This window comes from Sinohyriopsis cumingii, chromosome 7 (assembly GCF_028554795.1).
Source record: "Sinohyriopsis cumingii isolate HCF-2022 chromosome 7, ASM2855479v2, whole genome shotgun sequence".
In the NCBI taxonomy this organism is placed as follows: Eukaryota; Metazoa; Mollusca; class Bivalvia; order Unionida; family Unionidae; genus Sinohyriopsis; species Sinohyriopsis cumingii.
The window spans coordinates 18474111-18490929 of record NC_142967.1 but is presented as its reverse complement, the minus strand read 5'-3'; the positions used below and the strand labels follow the sequence as shown (position 1 = coordinate 18490929).

Sequence of the window (16819 nt, the reverse complement as noted above, 5' to 3'; positions counted from 1 at the left end):
AATTCAAGGGCCGGTGAAAATGTTCAGTCCCACGTCGTAAACGATACGCCATCTTCAACTAAATAATTGTCATGCATTCAAGGGCTGGAGAAAATGTTCAGTCCCACGTCGTAAACGATACGACATCTTCAACTCGAAATACTTTATATCATCACTATTTTTAATAGTTCAGTTCTCTGACGTGGGATAAAAATATGTCATGATGAAGTACAAAAATAAAAAACTTTGCTGTTTTCAAATATTTATTTCATGGTAATACAACGAATGTTATGTTCATCTGTCAATACCTTTTAGAAAGAGTGAAATGCAACAGTACATACTCCACAAACACTTGATTGTCTCTAACACTTTTTTTATTGTATAGAAATATATACCCCGCTATGTACTCTCAGATACCACACATGTACTTAGTCTTGCTATGCGACCAATGTAATGTTTTCATTTACCTCTATACAATATTTTCACTAGGTTGCATATCGAGCTGTTGCAGAGAATGCTCGGAATTCAATGTTTGTGATGAATTAATTCAATTCTGATCACATGGTTTCATCGTGAAGAAAAAAAAATTAATTCATTATTTTGTACATGAATTAGTTAACTTAGAGAACCAAATACGGTTACTCCGTTACTTGTAAGCACTTGTGTAAATTACTAGTATCTACATTTTGGAAATTTTGGAAATAATGTTCAGTCAAGAGGTATCACTTTAGGAAGGAATGGGTTTAGGAATAAACAAAACCATGCTTTGACTATGATATTTACGATGTGAAATGCCGTTCTAAAGGTTGTATTTTTTTAATGGGATATTTCGTTTTGTTTTCCCGACAGCCTCGTGTGTACAAGACATCCTTCCTGTACTAACTATCGGGATGAAACCAATGTAATGTTTTCATTTACCTCTAAATAAAAGCATCGCTAGGCTGCACATTTAGCGCATGGCTGGCTATAGACAATATATCTACGCTTAGATCATAAAAGATATGGAAACGAGTTTGCCTCATATACGACGGCCTTTCCAGCATTAAATGCAGAGTCTGTATACCAATCCATTGGACTGGCTGCGATTTATCAGATGGTTATAAACCGATAGGTTGGACTGGCTGCGATTGATCAGATGGTTGTAAACCGATCGGTTAGACTGGCTGTGATTGATCAGATGATTGTAAACCGATCGGTTGGACTGGCTGCGATTGATCAGATGGTTGTAAATTGATTGTTGGGCTGGCTGCGATTGATCAGATGGTTGTGAACCGATCGGTTGGACTGGCTGCGATTGATCAGATGATTGTAAACCGATCGGTTGGACTGGCTGCGATTGACCAGATGGTTGTAAACCGATCGGTTGGACTGGCTGCGATTGATAAGCTGGATTTCTGTTATCTATCCTCATTAAATAATATGTGGAAAAGTTTCTACCTATTGCCTGATTTCATTATAAACGGAGTTAGCCTCACTCTTCAGCCAGTTAAGACTGATAACTTATTAATCAGGTATCAAGTTCCACTAGTCAATTACTACGTCACGATGGTAAACGAACTAATCCAATCCCGGCAAGAGGCAGCCAAATTCATATCGAGCGTAGATGAACTCTACCCTTTGTTTATACTGCAGTCTAGGACCATGACGATGCTCTCTCTCTCTCTCTCTCTCTCTCCGAAAATCTCTCTCTCTCTCTCTCCGAAAAAAAGGAATTTGGGACAGCTTGACATAGCTCATCGACAAAATTGTCGGTTACAGTAACCAATCAACTGTCTATTCTTCCGCTTCTTCAAAACAAAAATGTGGCGTATGTAAGACATTTGATCCGAATTTGCTGCGAATGACTTTCTTTTAATTGCATAACTCCAGACATATTTTGTCTTTCGATTTATTTTCAACCTTAAAATGCCAACAATGCCACACGTTTATGGTATAAAATTTAAAATAAATTATTGATCCTAGCATGATATTGCATTCCTTTTTTTCATTTACGTCGCTCCATATCCAGCATACTGATATGAGTGATAAGGGGTAAGTACTGTTTGTGACACGGTAGGGGGAGGGGGAGGAGGAGGAAAATATTGCTGCTGGAGCATACGCATAAGGCTGCAAGCAGCTGCACTTTCTGATTTCGAGTCTCTAACTTCCGCTTCTCGGACTCGATCTCTTTTGTACTTTGTTCTTCTGTTTTGGAACCACACTTTTACCTATAACAAAGAAAATATTATATCAAATGAAGTTAATGTGGTTTGTCAAATAATCCGTACCATTATAAGCATTGATCAGAATTTATTTCAAATTATTTTAAATAAATTGTCTGACAATACAAATGCAATGTATTTAATTTCTCCTTAGTGTAACATACTGATGTCCATTAAATGTTCCTTACCGCCAGAATTAGAACCGTTTCACAGATTATATTTTCTTTTTTTTGCTTCTGTTTTCTTAATTGAAAGAGGGCGGGGGGCAGGGGTGTGATTTCATATTGGCACCATACCTGCGTTTCTGAGAGATGCAGTCTTTTAGCCAGATCTGTTCTCTCTTTGCCAACTAGATACTGGTTCCTCTGAAATTCTCTCTCGAGCTGGTATAACTGTTCGGGAGAGAAAGTAGTCCTTGCGCGCTTAGGTCGGTCCAGATCGAGAGCTTTTGGAAAGACCAATTCCTTCACTGTACCATTTGCATCTGGAAAAGATATAGTAATAAGTAATAGTTCCACCATGTCAACCAACTTTCTGTTGTGCCTTCTGACCAAATAGGCTATTAACAATATCAAGGCCACCACCTGCAGCCTGACACAATGGAGCACTCTCTCACTGTGAGGTTCTTATTATAACACTTTCTACTATAAAGCGAGTATGGTCATCAATCATATTGCATTAAATGGAGGTAAAATTATATGCATGCGTACTTCATTATTAGGCGGTCTGAATTTAAGGCGGTATATTCTGTGGACAGCGCATAATTAAAGAACAGCGTATAATATAAATCCGGACGGCTTATGGGACAAAATTCTAACAAGGTCACACACGTTTCGAATTAGGACAAGGAAGTAGCTTCGGGATTCTTTTATTCAAAATTTAAATTAACGAACGGATTAACTAAAATTTTCGAGAAAAATCTAAGTATGGAAATTGTATCGTGTTGGAATTTGGAAAACTTTTCTGTATGCATTTGAGTGTGAGCGAGGTTTATAGGAATATTCAAAGAGCTGTGATAGGGTCATAGTTAGAGCATACCTAGTGACGTTGAATTATTAGCATATCTAGCATTTACATACAAATCAAAGATAAAAGATTCTTTCGTACATGGTTTCAATTTGTTTTAGAACATTATGTTGTGTGTACAGAAATGTTTAAGAAAACTGGACGAAAGGTATCGAAAAAGTAAGAAATAAATTTTGAAAACAGTAAAGACTACTTGATGGAGCTACACCGCACAAGATCACACACACTGACATCACGTTTGCAATTTCATAATGATTAACACATAGCAACGGTTGCAATTGTAAGTGGTCTGTCGGAATTTAAAAAAACAAAAAAACAATTACAGACCAGTGGTGAAAGGAATAGAAAAATTTGCTAAACTGTTTAAAGCATATTTATGATCGTGTTTTTATATTTGACACAGACTTCGCTCTCCCCACATACACACATGTTCAGCATTTTCGTTGTCATTGAAACTTGTACTAGTCTCACAACATCGGTATCAAAGACAACATCTAACCACCAATAGAAATACATACATATCCTAACGAAACTAGATTCAAATAAACATATTCCCCATCTGGAATAATCTGCTGCAATTTCGATTTCGTGTCCTTCAAGTGAAACTCATCGAAAATTTTAAATTGTAATGTTAGTTACCTGTTTTAGTGCTGTCAGTCTGGGATAGAACTGAGTTTGCTGACTAAAGACCCGATGTCCACGTGGGTACCCTGAGAGGTCTTTGTCAAGAGATATGAAAATAGGCAGTGGGAAAGTCACCTTTCCTTTGTACTCGCTCTTTCTTCATACATAATATGTCCTCGTTTGTCTCACTTTTCTACCACCCCCACCCCCCAACAAATATAGGATCTATGTTGGGGTTTGGACCGAGACAAGGAAATCCAAATCAAGTGGTTACATTATTTTTATCTCCACGAGGCCTGCTAGATTTTTCCGTCTCGTGGGTGAGAAATACATAGTTGTCAAGCCTGAGTAAGAAATCATTGAAAAATTGATTCCTCGTAAAATTTCAGAGTAATAATTTCAAATAATTTCCTTCGTGTCTGCATTTCATGTCGTATTAAAGATATGTGATAATTTACATCAAATTTCTTCCCCAATAATAATCGCCACTTAACTTCAGGGACACGTCGAGAGTCTGCTCGGTTTGCAATGACTATGTGGTCGAGAACGATTTGCATAGTGTTTATTTGTACACACACACACACACACACACACACACACGAGATCTATGAAGAAGGCATATATAGTAGTTCCCATATCTGTCTGTCGAGTCACTTTTTTCTCACCCATGCGACAGAGAAATATGGCTGTTTTGCTGACCTTACTTTTCCTATCTCAGTCTAGTCATCTCTGACCAGTCGTCTCAGTCAAGGTGTCCACGCGCTCAGAACTACTTTTACAAAAGAAACCCTTGTTATCTTCCTGACGTAGTTGTTCTAAAATCAAACAACAACAACAACAAATATATAACAAAAACTTAGTAACTTAAGGTAAATCCATCCTTGAGAACACACCATACAAAATCATTTCGAGAGAGACAAAGACACACCCGCATCCAGTGTCGATCTTTTTGGTATTATGCTAGTTCGGTCCACACAGCATGGTCACTTTTATCAAATATGCAGGCCTAACTCAATACATGTTCAGGTCAGCATCATTAAATGTAGCTAAAGCTACGTAACTAGTTTTAAATATTTCGTGTGAAACAAATTATATACTGTTTGCTACATTTAATGACGCTGAACTGAAAACTGGCTGCTAAAGATAGGATAAAATTCTCACTGCTGTGTGAAATGAACTGTGAGAGAAAACACTGATTTATGCACACAGACTATAGACCTATATACTTCATAGCCTCCCAACCCTCTTAACAACTACGGAAAACTTAGCAACAGCCAGAAATGTGTTATGTCAACATGATTTACTCTAAATTTTGTTAAGCATATCAATTGTGCCCCAATTTAATCAAATATATACTTACAATATTTAATGACAAATGATGCACTTACCAGCCAGAAGGAATCATTTATCTGTCAACACATTAATCCATAAGCAAATTTCACTATAGCACTTGCCATATTTCCAAAAACAGAAAAATAAGTTTTCAAAGAATCCGTGAACTTGAAAGTTTCGCACATAGTTATCCGCTAGGGTCCGTATTTGGAGGGTCTTTTATACACGGGGGTAAGTATGTCACAAAGAAAAGAAGAATTATATACAATAGTGAGACATATCACTAATTACCCGTGGATAACCCAAGCATGGACACTCATGCTACATGTAACTTTTCGTTATAATAATAGCCTATACTACTACAATAGAGGTGTGGGCCCAGTATCGTTCCATTATTTAGAATATAATTGTCTAAATTGGAACTGATGAAAATGAAACATTTTCTTGCAATAAATATTATCTATTTATTGTTGATTTCATATAACACCCATATATTAAATGTGATAATACCTCAATACTATGCAACGTTTTATTTTTTATTATTTTTTTTTGGGGGGGGGGTTCACGCAAAAAAACTGTGTACTTTTGGATGGCACGGTCACGCCACAATCCTAATTAACTTATTTGTATTAATGCACCGCATGTAAACATTGGCGCGTGAACTATACTGCAAAAGTGGGGAGTTCTTTTTTACTTTAAAGGAAATTATTGGGCGAGAAAAAGAATCTACGTTGGGGTTTGGACCGATACAAAGAAGTCCCAGTCAAGGGTTTACACTATATTGCCCCCTCCCCTCGGCAAGCCTCGTGGGGAGACAAATAATGTAACCCCTTGACTGGGATTTTCTTGTCTCGGTCCAAACCCCAACATAGATTCTATATATACCACGCCCTTTCCTGTCGCGTTTTTCGTTTTCGTTCAATAACCTGAGAAGCGCTTCATGGATTGAAACCAAGTTGTTGAAATAAGACTTACATTAAAACAGACACGTCAAGTTAGATTTTCACCACTTTCCGATAAACTTTGAGGAAGATAACGCACCTCTTCCTCTTAAAATGTATGATTTTGGTAGGGCATCTGTGACATTTTTTTAAAAACGCGAATGATAAAAAGTTTCGTAGTCTTTTTCCAACAAATTATGTCTCCATTTTTTTAAATACTTTATATATTTCCTCTTATGTTTCTAATAATGCACGAGAAGTAATTATATCACCAATCTAATAGCCTCTTATAAACAAATTATCACGCAGATGAAGACATTTAAAGTATTAAAGATGAAAAGTTAATGCGATATACTTACACAGGTTTATCACAATATTGTCAAACACATTAAAGTTTTAAAATGATTAAAAACTTTTTTAAAAAAAAAACAAAAACAAATAAATACGTGATAAAACATACCCAGAAGAACATTGTTTTTGGTCATATATAATCGATTTTGCAAGTCACCATGTACCCGTGTATTATAAAAAATATATGAATAAATCCAATTAAAACTGATCTTATCACAGCATTAGCACAAAAATACCGTACCCAGCATTTTTAAACGACCTCGGGGGCGGTAAGCCTTTGTAAGGTAAGATTAGTTACTGGCGGAAGGATATGCATCGTTGGACGTCAAAGAAAGAACACCTACCACGAAGCGCCTTCGGCGACTTTCTCAATATCATATCTATGATACAGATTCCGATTTAGAAAGCAGTTCATCTTACGAGTTTATTAGGTGCTAGTAAAACAAAATACCTTACGTTTTTCACCAAACTGTCCCCAGAACTGCGTAAATATGTTTTCAATAGTGCGTCTTGAGGGCAAAGGTTGTATTTTTGTGTTTGGTCTTTTTCGCAACTATTGACAGCTTTGTTTGAGGTAAATGTTTGATGTGACGCCGAAAGGCGAGTCTGTAATTGTAAGCTATAATTATTAAAAATCTATGAATGTAAGTTGAACACGAAGAGCCTCAAGAGTGAGTCCAAAATGAATCAATTTAACCTTTTGATTGGTTCGTGGTACCAATAAACAAAATGCAGAATAAATGGATTGCTTTCGTCCGTTTGCTGTTTAATGATACAGGAACACGTGTGGTTGTTTAGTACTGTGGCAATTAAAGTAAAGTGCCATACACTAAAACACACCACGGTAACTGATCCAGGCTAATAAATTTAGTTGTAGGATTTGAACACACACTCTGGCACGCTATTCACTTAGCCGCCCAAGCTATTGTTTCAATTAGTCGCCTTTTAAAACATGTTGGAGGGTGAATCGGGCCTATTATGCTTTCCGATCTCCCCTTCCTTCCTCCCAGTTGTTACAGGACAAATGGACAGTAATAGAAAGTACAGAGCAGGGTATAGAACACAAGCATTTTCTTTCATAAACACATTTCCAAGTGCAGTTAAACGAATCTCGATTGACAATAATAAACGTCCATTTATTTTTTAAAAAAATCTGTTCAACCGACCCCGAGTTCGGTCACTTTATTTCTTCGTCTTGGTGTATTTTCCTCTTTATTTATTGAAATCTTGAGCAATTAAAAGATCAACGCTACCCTAAAACTATTTCTATTCTGTCTGCATGCAAAAGCCAGTCCATTCCAATTGCGTTATCCATCACTAATGAACGGTTTGCACGAACGGTTATGAAAATACTAAAATAGCACAAAGATGCTACGTTTACTGAAAAAGAAACAGATATGCCAATCATGTGCACCTGCACACTCATCTACCTGAATCATCCCGTTAATTAGGCTTGGTGACAAGTCATTAGGAAATATGTTCAGTGTTTGCGTTCCAGTCTTATATTTAGTGTTGTAACACATCCCTTATCCAATATTTTGGACATTCTTCCTATTGTATTTCCTTGTCACCTTCCAAAGTTTGAACGTGTTAGTTTCGAGAAATTTTTATTGCGAGTACTGTTGAAAGCTAAGTGACGATCTTGGGGTGCTGGACAAAAGCCAGAAGCGTTTCAAGTTTTGACTATTCTCAGTGGGGATTCTCGAGGCAAGGACAGTTTTGACACAAGAGCTGTCATGTTTTTAGGGGTCAGGGGATGCTTTGGCAAGCACAGCTGGACCGCTGCGATTTTTCATCCTCTTTAAATGATGACAATTGGATGGTTTAATTGACCTGGTCCTAGGTACATTCCTCTCATCATGGTCACTCAGTGTAACTCGTCGTGGCTTAAGAAGTACGCGTAAAATACGCTATCACCATGTTTCTGACACCTTTCCTTTTCATGTTATCTTGAATAATAATAATAATAATAATAATAAATAATTAAATACTTCTTAATAAGTTAATCTTTAGATTGCTATTATTGTCAAATTATGAAAGAAAACCATATTTATTTATTTATTTATTTATTTATCATTCATTCATTCATTCTTTCTGTCTCTCTTTTGGTAATAATTAAACTGCACATACGACAGATTGATCTTTTATACACACATGAAGTCTTTATACTTGGAAGTGACTATTGAATATCAAGGCATTATTCAGTGAAACGAATATATAATAAAAGAGATGAATAGACAGCGTATATGTTTTAATTTATATCCTTAAAGTAGTTGGTAGGAGACAATCAATTGCAGTATCTCACTAATAAAATGTGAATTGTAGAATGCTAGCGAATAACAAAGAATAAGACAGCAGCGGGATTGTTCGTATTTTCGTATGATCGAATTACCATGTATTTTTTACCAGGATCCCAACGATTTAATTATACGAGACTGTCCAAGAGCGCTATAAATTGATCCTTCTCTATGCTTATTATTGGCCTGTCGCCAGCTAGATACAAGACCATGATAGGTGACATTTGTAAACTTGCTTTTAAAGCGATACAAACAACTGAATCATGTTGATCAAGTACATTTGACCAGAGGCCTCGAATGCGATACTGGAATGCAATGCATCTGGTACAATAACTGTTTCATTAATGTGTAGTACACGAGGTGTTTTTAGTGGACACGACGAGATAACAGTATTTCAACTAATTCATAATTCTAGTATATATTTACCTCTTAGATATTTATTATATTTTATATTGTGTTTCTTTTCTTTAAAATCGTGTTATATTATTTTCTGCAATCTATTTTACTTAGAGTGATAGGATATTGAAACGTTATTGCAAATATCTCCCCCTTTTTTTTCTTTCGGATTTATTATCTTGCTTTGGGAGCGATTAGTAGAAACATCTTGTAATCATTGTATGTATGTATGTATGTATGCATGTATGTATCTGTCTGTCGGTCGGTCGGTCGGTCCGTCCGTCCGTCCGTCCATGCATCCATCCATCCATCCATCCATCTATCTCAAGGTACAGATATATCTATAGCAGATAAATTGAATACATCAAGACGTTGTCGTAAAAGATGATGATGATGATGATGATGATGATGATGATTAGCATTTTTAGCATAAAATAAAGCAATCGCTCCACCTGCCACCGTTTATTTTACCTTTAAACAATGATAAAGCCGGGTGCCTTAAAAAAGTTGCGTTTCTTAGATTTTCTTAAGTTTCTGGAATTGTTACTTATTTTATCTAATTTGACAGAAAGAAGGATAGTAGAATGCGTATTGAGATGATTGTGGTTTGATTTAAATCATAAAAACATATTTGTACAATAATTGGAAACGAACAATATGATTTATTTACACTGTTCCCCTTTGAATAGAGGATCATATTTACAAATTTATTCCTCCCAGTTCTCCAAGTGTGGTATGTCTCGTGTTCTGTTGCCTATGCCAGTTTTTAATTTAGATATATTTGGATTTCCATTGTTTGCACCGGATGATTCATTCTTGACGTAAAATGTGTTCGAGTGCTTCATAACCGATATAAAATGTGTTCGAGAGCTGAGAGATTTCGTAAACATTTTACGAATGAGAAAGTCTGCGGAACATCATATCTAACAAACCAATAGATTTTTTTTGGTAAGGTTTAATGATTTACTATCATTTATTCATGCGATCAAAATTATAGCGGCAACACAAAATATCTCTCGATTTTACAAGAAGTTAAAATGACTCCCGCATTCATGTGTACTTTCATTTTTTCCAGTTGGTTTACCTCTAAATTATTTTCTCTCTCTCTCTCTCTCTCATAAATAGAGAAGCGACTTTTTGAACAAACAAAAAATGTATAAAATCTTCAAAATGAAATGTTTCTTGTGCTGAAAATGTTTGCGATGTAAGAAATTTTCACCCATTTATTCACACACTAACTTGTTACTTGTTGATTTTGTCTAAAATGTTCGGGATGATTTGCTCACGCATTTTCGATAGAAAGGTGCAGTGCGTTGATAGATATATATTACCTATCTCATCTATCAATGGCTACTTTCTGTACCATGTAACGATTCTCCTTTTTTTTTTATAAATCCAGAGAGGTCTTTTCGATCGCACGAAGTTCAAACTAACACAAAACGTCGTTACACAATGCTGACGACAGATCCATTGAGTGTGTACATGTGTCATGTCACCTCCTGTCGTCGTGTATAATGATAATTAAGTGATTCGCTCTCAACCACAATTTGAAACGTTTTCAGTAATACTGTTCAACCTGCTTATATTTACCCACACTGTTTGGGAGTTCATTATTTATACAATTCGTCCATATTAGTTTATGAGTTGAGTAGAATTTTGACAATATGAAACTAAATACCGACACGCCTTTGAAAGTAATTATAGACTAAAATGATAAATATTATAAACTTTTAACGCATGTGCATACTTGATAGGTTATGAATCATTCTTTCATAAACTTGTCAATACATTCAGGTTTATAAATGATACATACAAATCTATTTAAACGTATCTATATTTGAGCTTTTATTAAAGAGTGTCACAAAACAGGTTAGTTTTTTCCTGGACCAGGAATCCATCATTCATTCAAATTTTAAATATTCAAAAAAGCCACAAGTCAAAACAGTATAGCTTTGAGAACAAGACAAAACAGTATAGCTTTGAGAACAAGACAAAACAGTATAGATTTGAGAACAAGTCAAAACAGTATAGATTTGAGAACAAGACACTATGCTAATATAATAAGAATGAACCATAAAGGGAAGGAAATTATTTAAATATTATAATCGTTTTAGGAATAATTTTTTGATAATACTTTAAAAAATTAAATTTTGAGTTCGTTTGTTTACATTGTCATGTTTAATTTTCTTTATTTGTTCAAACGAAGCTTCACAAACATCTCTCTCTCTCTCTTTCTCAGATGACCCCCGCCCCCATACACGTGTATACAAAGTTTCCATGTTTCTATGTATCGAACCAGGCTAGAATCTACACGAAACATTTCAATACTTCTGCGAATTTGTCACGAAAATTAATTGTATCGAGCAGTACACCGCAATGATGGAGAAATATCAACAAAACTATTTGTTACAAATACATGTCCTACAGACGAAATGATGCCATATTGTTTTACCCTGTTAGCCATCATTGCGTTTAATGACATTTGAGATGAGATTTACTGGCACATGTGTGTGCAAAATATTAGTTTAGCTGAGACACACGTTATATTTTGTACGATCTACTTTCAGGATTTGCAACATATATCAGGAAATCAAGATCAGACATGAATCGTTCAAAACCAATGAGTAATTCTGGGTAAAAAGATTTCACACCATACTTACCGCAGATCTTTGCATTATTTAAAAAAAATATGTTTGTGTGTGTGTCTTTCTCTTTGTATATATAAAGTATCTGTCGCCTCAACATTGCGTTAATATTACTTTGTAATGTGTACTGCAACGTAAACGGTTATTTGTCTTTCATTTTTTCTCACATTTTAGTTTGTACACATTGCGTGTCGCTTTAATTAGCGACATAACTTGTGATTAATGGCAAAAAGACGGTAATTAGGGCTTAGTACCCACTCAAGAATGATTGTTTAGCTAATTTACTGATGTTTCTTCTCCCTCCCCGCCTCCAATATATGCATGGGATATATACACCAAACTGAGATATTGTTCAGGTAGTATACATATTTCGCGAATCCAATATGATGAAAGTTTTCACTAATTTTTTAAAAGCTGGATAGATGTTTCATACAGTGTAATAACTCCTCTCCACTATTTTTATTAACTTTATATGTGATTACAGTTCGAAAGTTTTCCTAGGGATTTCACGGCATTCGATTCACTTCACTTCACTTCCTCGCAGGTCTTTATTCTTTTCAATCAAAAACATAGATGAATCTAATAATCCAAAAAAAAAAAAAAAAAAAAAAACCACACACACACACACACACCTCAAGAATTTATTTAACTATTCATGCCATGTTAGATAACCAAACTTTGGATTTAAACATGCTTGTTGACACTTGTATTAAAATGCAAAAAATGACTTGTTCTTAATCTCAATATTAATTTTAATCCTTCTTCCCTTTCAGGCTCAGTTCCATGGACATGTTGTACTAAGAGATAAAAAGTATTAGGCACCATGGAATGCTCTTAAAATCGCTGCTAATTTTTGTTTTGAATATTTAAACAGACAAATTAGGATTGCTTGATACAAATGCGACAAAGATTATTTACGTCGCTCTCAAGAAGGTTGATTTTTAATAATAAAACAGGATGTTATTGCAGATCTCTTCAATAAAAAAATAATGTTTACTTCATTATAAGGAATAAAATACCAACATAAAATTCATTTTTGGACGGTTGGAAAACCTCTTTTTTTTTCTTTTTATCTTCTTTTTATTGATATTATTAGTACTGCTATTTTTATTATATTGTACCATAAGGGCATGTACTTTCGTTTCCGTGTATAAATGTGGTCTATTAGTTGTTTATTGATCTCTCTTTTTGAAGATTCTCTCTCTCTCTCTCTCTCTCTCTCTCGTTATATATATATATATATATATATATATATATATATATATATATATATATATATATATATATATATATATATATATATATATATATATATACGGTTGATAGCCAGAGTCGACCTTTGCTTCGGTCAGCTTCAAAATCAATACAAAGTAAGACTACTAAATAACGTTTCTTTGTAGAAATAATGATAGCAGTAATTTTTGTACTGGACAGTGACAGTTGAAGCTTTCAATATGTATTCATACTTAGTTCATACAAATATAGCATCTTTGATTAAGATATCTAATGGGTTCATGCAGATCCCATTTTCCTTTTTTAAATTCTACTATTGATTTAGCACAGACGCAACCATAAATTCCCATAATGTTATATAATTAAAACTGCATACTATGATCCCATTCTACTTTTAAAAAAATTACTACTATTGATTTTGAACAAGCGCAATCTCAAATTCCCATAATGTGATATAATTAAAACTGTATACGATTATCCTATGTTTCACCAACGACAATTCCTCTTTCAAGCAATATTTATAACTACTATTATTAATGCTTCTGAATTTCGAACTGCATTGATTGTTTGTTCAAACTCCAGGTTTAAGGGTTGCAAAAAAATGGAGGCAGATATTAGCATGCATCTTGAATTCTAAACATTTGAAAGTTTTACTAAAATGTAAATTGTTATTTAATTCTATATTGTTTCGATTTTATTTGAAGACTTAAATCATTAATAAAGATAGATATAAATGGCTGTTCTTGTTTCAAAATGACTTAAAAAGTAACTTACAACTTGATCTAAATCCAAAGTTACTTATCTGTCTATATATCGGTCTGTCTATCTATCTATCTATCTATCTATCTATCTATCTATCTATCTATCTATCTATCTATCTGTCTGTCTGTCTGTCTGTCTGTCTGTCTGTCTATCTATCTATCTATCTAGTTAGCTGGTTACCTACCTATCTACTATCTATCAAACAAACTCATTAGCGACTACTAATGATAATAACTAATTTTATTTATTCCTTCATTGTTTCCTACCATTGTTACTTAATTACTTGATATATTTTTATACCTACCTCTGACTTTCATGGTTCTGCAGTACTCGGGGTATTTATCCTCATTATTTTGTTCCTTCTGTCGACAAGACAATTCCAGATAAGTCGTTTCCTCTCTTTGGTCTTCTTTGCTTCCCTTATACTGACTTTCCCTACTAGGGGAAACCTCCTTATCACTGAAATTGTTTCTATTGCTGCAATTGGTGTAAAAATTATACACGGCCTTGTAAGGCGATCTATCTTCCATCTTCATATTTTTAAAATTCTTCTGTCTGTGTCACTAAAATCAGCCTCGTATTTTTTCTAACCACACAAAAATGTATTTCTTTTAGAAATTACACCAAATTACTGTAAAATATATCTCGACCAACTAGGTATAGTTTTATGAAAACATGCGTCCCCAAGAAAATCCGTATAAACTTTAATACTTTCGTTTTCCGCGATTAGCTTAAGGCAATATTGTTCCAATTAAGTCCTCTGTTTTGGTTGTATCAGTAATCCAAGCATTTTGATAAACAGTAGAAATCACAAAAAATTAAAACATTACAAACTCATTATTTACAGTCCAATCACGACCAATGGTAAAATTAGCAATCTCCGGAGTGAACCGGCGTGGTGCAGTGAGTATGAGTAATCCGTACCTTTCGCTGGTGATCCTTTTATTCAATGCAGTTGGGTAGATCACGTGATTAACAACCTTTTGTGTCGTCCGATCAATAATTGCAAAAAAGTAAAATACTTCACACTGATATTGTACAAGTTTATTGTAATTGTCATAAGTCCTGAAAAGAAATGTGTTAAGAACAGGTTCCATGAGTAGAAGAAGAAAAATATAAAGATGATGATGATAATAATATAGCGAAGACAAGAAGTTGTGCTATATTGTCGTGATGGCATTGCTACTAGTAGCAGTAATAACAGTGGTGGTGATATTATTCATTGAACTAGCTGAAGTACTAGTAGTAGTTTTTGTTCTTTCACTCGTCGTGGCTGCTTTTAAAGAAGTAATACCAAGAACGAAGTATGTGACAAGAATTACGATAAGTTTAATGATGCAACATGTCGGTTATAGATCGTAGAAAGGAATCATGTTCTGTTGTAAGAGTTTGTCTTTTAAGAACCTTCCATGAACGTAAAGTCACTTCTTCATAACCGTAAGTTTCCTTGCAAGACAGCAATCTGGACAGTGCAATGCTTGTTCTTTTCTTACTTAGTACGACTTCAGTCTTTCCATGGTTATTTCTTTCATCTTCGTCCTGATTGTTCGTTTTTGTTTCTTCTAAGTAACAATTTAATCGCCTTTAATTAATGTGCAGAGCCTGTACCGAATCACACGTTTGCATAACTCATCGAGGGTCTTGACCGTAACAAAAGTATTCACACCAAAGAAGTAACGAATCATGCATAACTAAAAGCACAATACAGGTGTTACAAAATCAAAAGCAATAGCAGAACAAATATAGCAATATTACATGGTCAAAATAAAATGGAAAACATTTGAAAAGAAGATTAAGAAAAAGGAGGAAGACGAGAACATAAATATGTGAGAAAATGAAGAATGGAAGAAATAAATATAATAGAAAGGGATTGGAAATGATTTCCATCATATATCCAAGATTTCTTGCAATTTGAACGATGAGATCTGAATGAAATCATCGACATATATCGCCCTGAGCACGTGCTGTTTTACTGAAATCATCGACATATATCGCACTGAGCACGTGCTGTTTTATTGAAATCATCGACATATCGCCCTGAGCACGTATTGTTTTATTGAAATCATCAACAAATATGGACATGATCACATACTGTTTTACTGAAACCTAACACAAAAAGTTTAACATTGTTTGTTTACACTATCCTAAAATATTACCCCTTCTGTTTTCGAAAATCATTGCAAAACTTTAGCATCAATAATGAAAATAAATTATTATTCTTCCTAGACTTATAAAATGGGTACATAATTATTATGAGCACCTGTGAAAAGACAAGGAAAATAATGTACGCAAGAATACTGCGCTTTCAAAGCATCTAAAACCTTAACGGAACTCTAGCATATGCCTATTAAACTTGGCATTGTTCATGCATCTCTTCTGAGCAAGGACTTATATGTGCTTTGACTGAAAATTAGCGACACTTTAGCTGAAATTTTTTTAAATTTTAAAATACGGTATATGAAAATGGCCTCTGGATGAATGCGATACGTGCAGAAGAAAAGAAACAAGAGCCAAATACAAGTTAGTGTAATCATTCATATATATATATATATATATATATATATATATATATATATATATATATATATATATATATATATATCAGAAAAGAAATTTCCATATATAATCTTTGCATAGGTAATACGACATCAACACATAACTAGCATAGACACACCCAGGAATGCGCACGCTCACAAACATTCTTTTGTAAATTGCAAATTCATAACTTATTTGTACAAATAATTCATTGTAGTTTATTATCGATACTTCTGTGAAGAAGCTAAATTAATACTCATTATGATGACCTTTATATGCACAAAACACGGAAATGGAATGCCTCTGATTGATAGACAAAACAATGGATCACTTCGTTTACATGTCTAAATTTGTCAATATCAATGTTAACAGATGTCATGACCGAGAGAGCAAACTAATGACATGTACCATTCTTTATTTTATAAATCGATTCAGTTTAATCGCTGTATGGTCTCCTCATTTGAAAGTTCAGAATTAACGGAAAAATACTCTGCTAA

The 16819-nt window shown here is 34.4% G+C and overlaps 1 protein-coding gene across 1 annotated transcript; it reads right to left on the bottom strand.

Annotated features, from left to right (window-relative positions):
• Positions 1 to 237: 237 nt before the first annotated feature.
• On the bottom strand, positions 238 to 14665 carry LOC149794807 (ventral anterior homeobox 1-like). The gene is made up of 3 exons (XM_089963976.1): positions 14092 to 14665; positions 2477 to 2664; positions 238 to 2186 (listed from the first exon to the last, which is right to left on the bottom strand). Exons 1-3 carry the CDS (start codon positions 14321 to 14323, stop codon positions 1968 to 1970), a joined length of 639 nt encoding a protein of 212 aa, XP_089820102.1. The 5' UTR covers positions 14324 to 14665; the 3' UTR covers positions 238 to 1967.
• Between the last annotated feature and the right edge of the window lie 2154 nt (positions 14666 to 16819).